General features: G+C 37.6%; 1 protein-coding gene and 1 long non-coding RNA gene across 2 annotated transcripts; one reads left to right on the forward strand and one right to left on the reverse strand.

Annotated features, from left to right (window-relative positions):
* The first annotated feature begins 52 nt into the window (after positions 1-52).
* FKTN (fukutin) lies at positions 53-10467 on the forward strand. Its single transcript, XM_087918634.1, has 6 exons — positions 53-566; positions 2047-2179; positions 4131-4260; positions 6728-6861; positions 7998-8128; positions 9576-10467. The coding sequence occupies exons 1-6, from the start codon at positions 187-189 to the stop codon at positions 9787-9789; spliced, it is 1122 nt and encodes a 373-aa protein (XP_087774760.1). The 5' UTR covers positions 53-186; the 3' UTR covers positions 9790-10467.
* Positions 10468-11386: 919 nt separating this feature from the next.
* Positions 11387-11717, reverse strand: LOC113448027 (uncharacterized). The gene is made up of 2 exons (XR_003375685.2): positions 11607-11717; positions 11387-11568 (listed from the first exon to the last, which is right to left on the reverse strand). It is a non-coding gene; the product is annotated as an uncharacterized LOC113448027 (long non-coding RNA).
* Between the last annotated feature and the right edge of the window lie 529 nt (positions 11718-12246).

The raw sequence follows: 12246 nt of genomic DNA on the forward strand, positions 1-12246 counted from the left end.
AAAATTCTTGGAGAAGGACTTGATGTTAACATTTAGAGATGACACATCTTTTGCTTGGACCATTATAGAGGTTCATTTCTGCCAGAGTGGCTTGTTGACTATCTTGAGAGGTTTGATTGAACTGGAAAAAAAAAGTAGTTTGCTCAAGAACAGCTTCTCGGAAAGGGGTGGTGAAATTGCCATGAGATGGTTCTCTTCTGCCATGATTTGCTTTCATTTCAATCCAGAAGGAACTGTGTGGTGAAACACGGCTTGATGAAGGAACGGAAACTTTTATGTTGGTTTCAGGTGGGCTTGTTTCAGGCTGCGGAGAGAATGGGATTCCAGTGGCTGAAAATTCAGAGTAAAGATCCACGTTTAGAAGGCATGGAGGATCTGTCTGGAACAGAAGTCCCCCTGCATTACATCTTCAAGCAGGCAACTCATGCCATCCATCTAGTCGTCTTCTATGAGAGGAGCGGCAACTACCTCTGGCATGGGCCGCTACGTCTGAAGCTACACATGGACAGGGCATTTGTGCCTTTCCAGAAGCTACACTTTGGACGCTACGCTGGAGCCTATGACAAGTAAGAAACAGCAGGGCAGTATTTTTTGTTGTTGTTGTTGTATGGGAGGATAAGGCTCCTCTTGCAAAACACCGCTGTTGTACAGTACTTGCTTCCAAAAGGCTGAGATTAAGTCAGACATCTTGGAATATAAAAGTGATGAAAATTGTGCCAGGAAAGTGAACTTGTACTTTTGATTAATGCCGGTAATGAGGCCATTGGGTTCCTCCTCCTTCTCTCTTCCTTATGTGATGGCAGAGATGAGAATTCCCTGACAACATTATTTGACAGCAAGTTCAGAGCAGACAAAAGAACTGCACCCTCAAAGAAATCCCATGAAAAATGGCTTTAAACTATGGTAACCTCTGAACAAAAGAAGGCCCACCTTTGAATATGGAGGACGTGAATCAAACAAGAAAAATGACACTATACCACTCCACAATACATCCTAGATGGAAAAAGAAATGCACAATTCCCCAGTGATGAGATATGTGCTCTTGTAAGTGAAGTAGGGCATCTCTCTTCTTTTACTTTGGATGAGCTGCTTCTAAATTGTGAAAGTATCTGATTCACTTAATTAAGGCAATTATATTGAGTTACCTGATTAACAGCATTGCGATCATGGAACACATTCAAAGTTCAATTGCCGTGGGCTAGCATTGTTGTCGTGCATTCATATTAAATGTGTCCTTTGTCAGAAGGTTCAGCTGATGAGCTGGAAAGCTGCTTATTTTATATTCCTTCCAGTTACATGTGATGCCTTCTCATCTTACCAGACCCATTCAAGGCAACCTTCAAATAAATTGTTAAAGCACCATAGCTGTGTTCCCTACCCTCCTTCCCTACTGTGGAGGGAGAGTAGGGATTATCCTTTTCATGCCACCACTAAAACCTTTTTAGAGTACAGAAATTCTTTTCAGTCTCAAACAGAGAGAATACAGGAAAGATAAAGGATAGTACAGATAGACAGTTAATTTAGGAATAAGGAATACACTGATTTTTATTAAATCCCCCAAAATGGGTTTTAAAACAAATTGACTTATTTCTAAAAATTATTTATATTCTGTGCATAGCAGTCTCTAAAATTATTCCCAGGCTTGTGTCAGTGACACCAAGAGACATTCCCAAACTTAGACTCCAAGCGACCCTCAAATCTGTCCTTCTGCCTTCATCCCACAAATTTCTCTGTTCTGTGCTCTTCCTGTTGGAGTAGAACCCAGGAGGTGGTACCCAATGTTGCTTTCCATTGATTGGCAGCTCTGACACCCAATCGTTTTGGCTCGATGTTAGGTGTATATCAAGTGAATTGGATGGATTGAGAATAGCAGATTAAGATGGACAAAACATGATGGTGAAACATGCAAGTTGTGATTGTGTGTCAGAAGGAACAACAAGGGTGCATTTGTTAGCTTTCCATCTTAATGCAAATTCAAAAGGAAATATCTAGTTCCTGTTGCATTCTCCTGGTCAGGATAATGTCATTTTCCGCTTCTTGCAACAGGATGGCATTACTGACTCTTTCCATTGATGGATTAATAGTCCAGGTTCCAAAAGAGCCGTCCAAGTTCCTCGAAGAAAGGTCCCACTCTCGATTTGTTGAATGTCGATACAAAGAAGCTCGATCATTCTTCCAGGTTAGGATCATTTTTTGTTTGAATTAATTGGTTTGATAAAAAGGACATTATATCCCTGTCAACACTGCCTCCAAAAGGTGCAATATTTTCACTATGGTCAGCTTTCTCCTCCACATCCCAGCACTGAAATAACAATGTTTGCTAATTCTTGTCAAATGTTCCAAATGGAGATGTTATTTAAATTAAAAGGCGTACGTGGATACATCTTTCACTTGTAGCAAATCAATGGTACTAAGTAGACTTAATCAACTTATAATTGCCAGCTATACCTTTGTAAACCTACTCATGTTGCACTTAGCTTTTCACTGCAAAGTGGCAGAAATCTTGGTCTCGTGACTGTTTGGAACCCAGAGAAGCATAATTTTTACAATTAATCTCTGGTTTAGCTTTGCCTGCTTCCCAGGACTCAGTGAGAGTCACCCAGCTGGTTTTGTGTTTGTGGTGGTACTAGCTTATAATCTCCTGGGTTCTCGCTTGATGCCTTAATCACTACATCAACTGGCTCTCTTACTACGTAGCCTAGGATCTAGTGAATTACTTGTAATTTGTTTCATCTCTTTCAAAAAGCCATTTTTTCCCAGGTTTAGAAAGCCAAACCCACAGTTAAAGGGTGCCCTGAGACACATGCATGGTTTTTTTTGAGTATTGGCCATCGTTTTGTTGAAATCCTAATCGAATTAATCTTTTCCCTCTTTAGGCAACCAGTACTTCAGTTTTTCAGCCCAACAGCCAGCCACATTTCCATGCTTAATCCTATTTAGTGACTAACTGCTAAGATTTGCTCTGTGGCTTTGACACTTGATGGCGCCAAAGAATGAATATAGAAGGCCCAGCGATGAAAGAGTCTGCTTCTTTCATTGCAAGAAACACTTTCCTACCATTTGAGCCCAGCAGGAAGATAGAAAAGAAGAGTTGTGTTAAAAAAAGAGAGATTTTCTGTGGGTTAAATATTGTGCTGTGCTTTACTAAGATATGAGTAACAGTTTGTAGCTATCTTATTACAAGTGCAGAAGGGAATTGCAAAGTGCATTATTTGGTGAAGATGAAAATTGGATTGCAATGGCGATTTTTTGATGGACTTTTAAGATCCAAAGCTAATCTTTCTTTCTGTCTAAATGTCTGTCTGTCTATAGACACCACCCATGTCAGTGTCCAAATGACTATTTTTCAAACTTGCCAATGCTTTTCAGCACAAGCAGAGAATTGATTTCATTCCAAAGATGTCATATTGTATCAGATTTTGTTACACAAGACTCCATAAGTTTGAGTTTTAAATCATTTGTCAACTTCCCCCTGTGATTATCATCACCCATTTGAATTGGGCCTGTATCTGATCCTGGGGCTCCTTTCTTCCTCTTTCCAAGAGAACAAATAATAAGGACCTTCATTTAAATACAAATTCATTGCAGGTAGTCCTCACTTACCAATCACTCAGCAACCGTTTGAAGTTACAGCGATGCTGAACAAATAATTCTATAACCACATAACCACATTTAGTAGTGTCCCTCAGTCATGTGACTGCCATTATAGTCATGCATTTTTCTCTGCCTGACTGGCGATTTTTTCTTTTCCTGTTACAAAATTGCAAATTGGAGAGATTGAAAAGGAAGGGATTTCAAGAGAGTAAGCAGTTTAGGTAGCTCCAGCCCTGGGTTGTGATATAATCTCATTGTTTTTGATGTGTATAAGACATTAAGCAGGCAACTGCTTCCTAAGGAGCAGTTATCGGGCAAACAAAAGGGAAAGGGGTGAAATGACAAGTTGTGTCTTTTTCCAGCTTGAAGCTGCTTTGGAACTCAAGTGGTTTCCCATTTAGCAGCCACTTTACTTGTAACGGTTACTTATTTCTCCTGGGGGAATTCTAAATATTGGTAAGGAAAAATAAAAAATGGATCATGGAAGCTATGGTACAGATTAGACAAGTGCCTTTTCCTTTTCCTTTCTTTTCTAGCTGTACCCTGATGATACATCTCCTGAGGCAATGGAGTTCAGGAAAAAAGCCAAGGCATTGCTGCATCTTTCTGCTCTGACACTGAACAATTTAGGAGTACAATTCTGGCTGAGTAGCGGGACCTGCCTAGGTAAGTCACTTGCATTGGGGTTGGAAGCCAGAAGTGTTCTCTGCGATGCTGGCAGTTGAGCCTGAGGGACAAGATGATCAAACGGGTGTACATGGCAGAAATACACCGGGGTGTGAAGACCACACTGATCGAACGCATGGAAGCACAAAATGCACGCGAATGAAAATTAGCTTGTCTTAGACTATGACCCCAGAAACGTGTGTGCAAGAGAGTCCTTCCTCAGTCTTCTACCCCACTGATACTTGGGCAGGGAGATTTTATAAATATTATTCTTGGCGTCAAGATCCAACTGTTATTGCAATGAGTTAAGCATTGCGTGAATGCAGTTTTCTTTACCTCACGCTCTTTAAATGAATTAAAGAGCCATGTTGATTAGGAGTACTGGTAGTTATAATCCAGCACGCTTGGTCCACGTCTGGTTGGTTCATTTGATTACACTCTTACATAAGTAGGAGTGTTCATTATTACATTCCCAAAGGCAAAATTGTGCTTTGGAGCAGTGTGGGGATGCATGCCATATCTGCCTGCATTTCCTTAAAGAAGCGACATATTTCCTTGCTCACATGGAAGCTGGGTAATTCCTGGAAATCATGTTTTTAAGTTAAGGAGATTCAAGAGGAGATCCACGGTGTTCTGGGACAAATCTGGCTATGGTACAAATGCCTCTTTAATTCAAACATATTTTTTGTGGGATCAGGGAGCTTTTATCTGAACCCAATACACGAAGAGTTTGGTATATGCATATGTATCTTCACCATCAGGTATGATGTATTGGCAGAGTTTTGATTTCCAGTCTCTTTTAAAATATTTGCTTCAGAAGATAAATGAGTAGATTTTGTTACAGATACCGGTATATTATCACAGACTAGATGATGTGACTTACATACCTATTTAAACGTACAATTAAAACTTCTGAATTCACTGGCATTCTCAGTCTCATCTCGCAGCCCTTTTAATTTATGGATCATATTGCTCTGCATATAAAATAAACCAGGGGATACATCCTGTATCTTAATTTGATTTGGTATATAGTGCCAAATAATTCTTGGGGGTGACCTTGAAAAAAAGTGGAAACTTCTCAGTGAAATGGTGGAGATAGCAGAAGGTCATTTAAATATTTGTAAGAAAAATATCATACATCAAAATAGTTTGTAAGTCATAGATTAAACTCCATAGTTTTCTGCAGCTCTGCTCAAAAGTTCAGTGAAACCTTCTCCCAGGTAAAATATATGCAGGAGCAAGAGATGGACTTTCCAAAATATTACTAATACTAAAATATGAGCAAAAATAGGTTTACATAATTAATTAACCAAGTTTAAAACACTTTAAAACGGGTTTAAATTTTTTCTTTTAAAAATTAGAAAGAAGCACTGGGAAGGATTTACCAGTTTTGTAGATGGAAGTATGAAAATAATGTTTTTAAAAAAGCATTAATGTGGGATTAATCTAAACTAAATGAAATAGTTCACAAATGCCAATTGCATCCTGATCTGCAGAAAAGTAAGATGCAAGGAGGCCCCTGTTACTCTCTGTGTACCTTTTTAAAAACATAAGAGAATACTGAAAAATTGTATTAACTAATATTTCCTGGGGCGGGGATGTCATTCAGTTGAGGTAATTCACACAGCTATTGCTTGATTATGGAATTCAAAACTGCAGTGTCTTATAAACACAATGCTGTCCAAGATGTTCTAGAATACTAAAAATATGAGGAAATAATTAATTACAAGGTTATTATGATTTTACCATCATGTGGGATCGGGAAGTTACATGGCCAGTTGAGATGCTTTTGCTGGGTTTAGTATTTGACACCACGAAGTTGTTTTGTCTGGGTTTAATCTTGGGCACCACTGTAGATTTTTATTTTTTCTTAATATTATTTTTCTATTATATTCACATGTTAGCCACCCAGAGTTGTGTTTGCAAATAAAGTTACTTGCAAAAATTAGGCCCCTGTGTTTGGAACATTTCTGTCATGAAAGGAGAGGTTGCATCTAGTTTATCAGAAATGGTTCTAGCTGGATTTTTCAAACTGTGTGGGAACTTACAGATTTTACAGATTTTAGATATAATTTATCTCATTAATTATAAAGAAACTAATCTCTCCAAATATGTAAACCACATGACTTCTGTCTTAGAAGAAAGAAACCAGCCATTTTCAATTGTGAAAATGGGAATTAACTCTTAAATTTAAGTATTTCCCAAGCAGCCTTGAGGGATAATCAGGTTGGGCAAGTAAAATTGTCCTTCTGTTGCCTTCATAGGTAACAGGAGGATGAAATCTTCTCAACCATATAAATGCAGCAGATTGTTAGAGGAGAAATTGAATTCGCCATCTTTCCTTAGAATGGAAAACTTTGGGGTATACTTTTTATGCCTTAATTTAATTACTCTGTCCTCTTTTCTCATCAACGTTGGAGCTGCATGATTGTGTATTAAATTTCTCATGAATCTCTTGTATATTTAGGTTGGTACAGACAGTGCAACATTATTCCTTACAGTAAAGACCTGGACTTGGGGGTTTTTATTCAAAACTACAAACCAGATATTATTCCAGCATTTCAGAAGGCTGGGTTACCGCTAAAGCACAAATTTGGCAAGGTTGGTGAATACAGGAATACGTTTGACTCATACTTTTCTTTCTTGCCAGTCCTTTTTTCAAGTTGTCTGAGATATTAAATGAATAATTAGGTTATAAAAGCACTGCATTTTTGAAACTTGGCAACTTTAAGATGTGGGTGCTTTAACTCCCAGAGTTCCCCAGCCGGCATGCTGACTAGGTTATTCTGGGAGTTGAAGTTCATTACATCTTAAAATTGCCTAGTTTGAAAAAAAAACCACATTATGCTAGAAGACTGCATTGGGATCATGGGGAGTGGGAGACCTGGTTTTGGATCCTTTCTCATCTCTGAAGCTTACTGATTAGTTAGGAGCAATCAGGATCTTGATTTGACCTACATCACTGGATTATTATGAGGATAAATGAAACAAAACAGAAAGCTGTGCAAGGATTGTGTGCTGCAATTCAACATAAAAGTAGCTACAACTTCCAAAATCAAAACACACTCCCGGTCAGATAGAGGCCCTGCATTAGTTTTCTTGCAAATTATTCTTTTTTTCTCCAGCTGTTATTCTCCCAGAAGCAATGTTTTCTCCAAACATAGAGATTTGTTCTTTTTTTCTTTCCCTGGTGGGGCAAATGGTGCAACCCTCAGCACTTTGTAAATATTGAATTGTGTTATCATGCAGAGATAGTCTAGAGCTAACTGGCACATCTTTCTCTTCTGTTATCATAATTATTGTACTTCTTGACTTTTCAGCCCTGATAGTTTTATTAGCATTTATGAGCAGTGAGAAATTTAAGACTTTCTGCTCTTCAACTTCTAGTTCAGCTTATTTAGAAAAGAAATTTTTTAAAAAACTGCTGAAGACTTGTTGCATTTCTGTGTTGCTGTTATATTTATTAATAGGCTGGGCATAAAATTAATAATCTTGCCACTCTTAAATGATTCCCCTTCCTGACCAAATTTATTGGGGAGTTGAAAACGTCATATCTGTTTCCTTCAACTGCTTTTTTATTAATTCTTAAGATGTTTTTAATCTTCAAAATACTGCTAGGAAATATTCAAATTTGAGAGTTCAGAATGACAGGGTTGGAAGGGTATCAAGCAATAATTTTGATGCTTAGCCATTTTATTATCTGTGTCTTGAGTTCATTTCCCCTCCTTTCTATATAGTTTGAAGATAGTTTGGAGCTGTCCTTCCAGGGAGGAGAAGATGAAGTGAAGCTTGATATTTTTTTCTTCTATGAAGAGGATGACCACATGTGGAATGGAGGAACCCAGGCCAAATCGGGCAAGAAATTTAAGTATGACTCAGAGTTGGTGTTTGTAGAGGGGAAATCTTACTAAGGAACTATCTGTTTTCATAGCTTACTACCCAACAAATAATTGCTTCTACTGTATTGGGTTTTAAGGTTTTTGGAGAACATTGGCCTGGTTATTTAAAAAAAAAATAGGACATTGGCTCACATTTATCAGCCCCAGATATTTTGCTACTTCACATTGTCTCCTTCTGCAGGTACTTTGCAGAACCTGCTACAACATGTTAGACTTCCATTTCTGAATACAATTCAAATACTGGCAAGAAGCTAAATAACTGCAAGATTCCAGCTGGCTTTGCATCTGGAAATTTTAAGTTATTGTCTCCCACATTAGCTTTTTGGAATCCTCAAAGGCCCCACTAACCCACTTTTTGGAATCAAGGAATGGTGAATAGCAATGAGTGCTTCTTAGAAATTATTCCCCTTTGCTTCTACTTAGGAACATTCATCTGCTTCTGAACAGTTTTTTTTTTTTAAGCTTAAGATTTTTCTGTATTTGAACATTTCAGATTATCATCAGTCTTATCTAGGACTACTGTTCTTGTTTAACTATCAGCTGTGTTTATTGCTTAGTTGTTTGTCTTTTGTTGTGTCAGTAGATGTTGCTGGATCAATTTACTGTATTAGAATAGGGAATATTTTTTGAATGATTGTAATCCACTCTGTGAGTAACTAACCTGGAAAGGGAAATAAGTTATCTGAATAAATTTAGTTGAGGAAATGGGAAAAAGAAAGGCCAGTCATTTAACCAGAAAGTTGTTGGTACTAAGCTTGATTTTATTCTACAGTATAGAGATGACATTACTGAGAAAATGGATGTTCTTTGGATCAATACAAAAGTTTTTACAAAGAATGGGTGGAATTTCTGGGGCACCATGTTAGTTCCTCTTCCTTTGGCCAAAGATGTGATTGATTGAATCTTGTTTCAAGTTTGATCATTAGTGAAGAATTTTGTTTCTGTGTGCTTAATCAATTCAGTCTGCAAAGCAGATACTTGTAAAAATGTTAGTATAAAAAAAATTGTAAAAATGTTAGTATAAAAACACTTTCAGAAGCAGGTTAAAGAAATGGGTGTCCTGAAATTCAAATGTTTATGTTTATTAACAACATAAATGTCTCTAATTCTCATGATTATGCACTTCAGAATGCCTGCTTAAAGGTTAAAAAGGAGAATTTATTTCCTTGGGACTTGGAGAGTTTGTAGATTGCATTTCGGTGCTGTAAATAGCTCTGATCTGTCGTTATAACTCAGCAGAATTAGAATAAATTGTTCAACAACTTTCCATAATAATTTAATATAATAATATATTACCTGCAGAAACTAAGTTTGCATACTGCTTATGCAGTCTGCACATAATAATCTAAGAACATAACCTACTTCTCATTGGTAGTATTTTACCTATACTGTCTTGTCTTGTCTTCCGTTTTGCAGGTACCTCTTTCCCAAATTTACCCTGTGCTGGACTGAGTTTCTAGAACTTAAGGTACATGTGCCATGTGAAACCCTCCACTATATTGAAGCCAATTATGGAAAAGACTGGAAGGTTCCTGTCAAAGTGTGGGACTGGAAAAATTCACCCCCCAATGTCCAGCCTAATGGAATCTGGCCGATCAATGAATGGGAAGAAGTAATTCAGCTCTACTGATTTATTTGTAAGATGCTGGCATCAGAAGAATATTTGTTGACAATTGCATCATGTCTCACCTTGGAATCATCAGCATTGGGAAGTTTCATGGATTTGCCACTGTTTCGATGGTACAATGCTTGTGGAAATTGGTGCACTACATCATGGCTGGGTCTGTATTTGAAAGAGCTGCTGCAGCAGAATCTATGAAATGTTAGCCTCAGTAGACACAAAGCTAAGAATTACCTGCGGCTGATCAAACATAGACACTACCTGAATAGCTGGAAGCAATCAGATGGTGCAGCAGGCCTCCAAGCCCCCATACCTGGTGAGGAGAGCAGAAAACAAAGTGCAGACTTCAGTGAGTCTTCTTGTCAAGCAAGGGAGTAAATTTCTTGATCAAAGGCAGCTGTCTGCAGCCTGATTACAAGGCAACTCATTATCTCTCATTGGAATAAACTGTCTGATCTCCAGCTTTTGCGTGATGTTTGTGTAAAATTCTGCTCTTGAAATTCTGACTTCTGGATTGGCTGACAACATTGATCTGGCTCTTGGAACTCTGGACTGGAGTTTGACTATTCTTCTGTCTGCTCATGTTCAAGTAAACCTACACAGGCGAGCTTCTTTCAGAGGCTCTATTTCTGCATTCCTTGTCTGCTGTTATCTCCTCAACTTTAAGTAAATTGCTAATTTCCGTAACAACTGTGTGTTGGGAGTGTATAATTGAAACCAGAAACAGGACACACTGCTTCAGGAGTTTATGCAGCTGAGGATGGAAGAATTAAAAAAAAAAACATTTTGTATATATGTATGCTTGTATGTATGTATGAAAATTAACAGTAGTGGCTATTTGGATATTTTGTTAATGGCAAACATGCTTACAGTAAGGAAGCAACATTCTAAAAACTGGGCAGAGAAGATATCCTGGTAGATCATTATAAAAAAAACTTTGTCAAAAGGGGAAAACCATACAGGCAATCCTGACCTGCTATCCACAATTGGTCACTAAACATGATAGAAAATGGTAAATGACCATGCCAACTTACAACATCAGTTCTGGCTGCAGTCATTAAATGAATTATGTCTGCTTATTAATCACGACATCATGTGACTGCAATTTCCAGTTTCCTTTTGGCATCCCTATTGAAGTTGCTTGTTGCAGTGTTTGTATTGTAATGAATGGAGGGTTAGGGTTAGTTAATTAAGGAGATTGAAATTGAAGAAAAGTATCCAGCAAATGAATTGTTGAATGAAACAGAACTAAACATGTGAAAGTGTTTTTATAGTACATAATATTTATATGTGACGAACTGCTTCCTAAGGGCAGTCCTAGCTACAGGTAGTTCTTGACTTATGACCATTTGTTCAACAACCACTAGAAATTACAATGGTGCTGAACAATGGTGCCTTTGTGGATAGAAAATGTGAGTATATTTTCCAGTGCTCACAGATGCACTATTTATATATAATATAAATAATATATATTATTTATCACATATAGGAAAATTGATTAAGAATTAATACACATCTTTGACTAAAATAGTATTTAAAATATAAAGTATTACAAGGCAACTAACTTATTACAGATAAATCTAACTTATTGACAAATGTGTTTTCCCGTTTTGTACTCGGCACAATCTTCTTATATATTAGTTTAGTGTCATCGGATCAAGTCTGGCCCTGATTATCATATGGGCAAATGTCCTCCATTTTGACCAATCCCTAGTGGCAATCTCAAAATTTCGTATGGACTTTTCAGTTATCGCTGATCATTTCATCCAATTTATCCATTATCTTTACCTTCTTCATTTACCATCCAATTTATCCATTGTCCTTACCTCCCGCAGCCTGCCATGGGTATGCATTTTAGTTGTGTTTAAATCCCAGTGAAATCAGGGGGAAGATAATCTCTAGATCAAATTTGGCAACTTTAAGATTTGTGGACTTCAACTCCCAGACTTCCTCAGCTGGCAATTCTGTGAGTTGAAGTCCACAAGTCTTTAAAGTTGCCAAGTTTGGAGACCCTCTGCTCTAGACCGCATGGTCAGGACATCACTTAAACCTTGATTGAGGCCTCCAGTCAAGTGGACTTCTTCAGGTGCAGAAAGTCAAAATGCATCTGCTTGGATGAGGCTTTTGCAAGGATATTTCAGTTCAGGTGCTCTTCCAAAGCTTTGTACAGCTCTACAAATTTGAACTGTCCTATCCGGATTGTGGTCAAAATTCCAAAGTCCTTGCTCTATTTGCCAGTGTACACTTTTCACTCTGTTCAATCTGTTTACTCATTACAAAGTTAGTTAATGTAACCTGTGACTTTTAAAAAATCAGGGTAGCACCTACCAAATGTTTCTTTGCAATAAATGTCTGAAAACTAAATTATTGTATTTACTGAGAGTTATCAAAGAGGCTGATGTTTATTAGATGAAAATATTTATAATGGATAGTTTGTGCTAAATGTTACACTTGTATTTTGAGGTT

This window comes from Pseudonaja textilis, unplaced genomic scaffold, assembly GCF_049901715.1.
Source record: "Pseudonaja textilis isolate UNSWEBS1 unplaced genomic scaffold, rPseTex1.2 PTEXCTG171, whole genome shotgun sequence".
In the NCBI taxonomy this organism is placed as follows: domain Eukaryota; kingdom Metazoa; phylum Chordata; class Lepidosauria; order Squamata; family Elapidae; genus Pseudonaja; species Pseudonaja textilis.

Bases quoted from the DNA above. Each gene is read 5' to 3' on its own strand.
- FKTN (XM_087918634.1), top strand. From the start codon at position 187: ATGGTTCTCTTCTGCCATGATTTGCTTTCATTTCAATCCAGAAGGAAC. The intron at 2,180-4,130 runs GTTAGGATCATT...TTTCTTTTCTAG, and splicing joins AAGCTCGATCATTCTTCCAG to CTGTACCCTGATGATACATC. The intron at 4,261-6,727 runs GTAAGTCACTTG...TTGTATATTTAG, and splicing joins GAGTAGCGGGACCTGCCTAG to GTTGGTACAGACAGTGCAAC.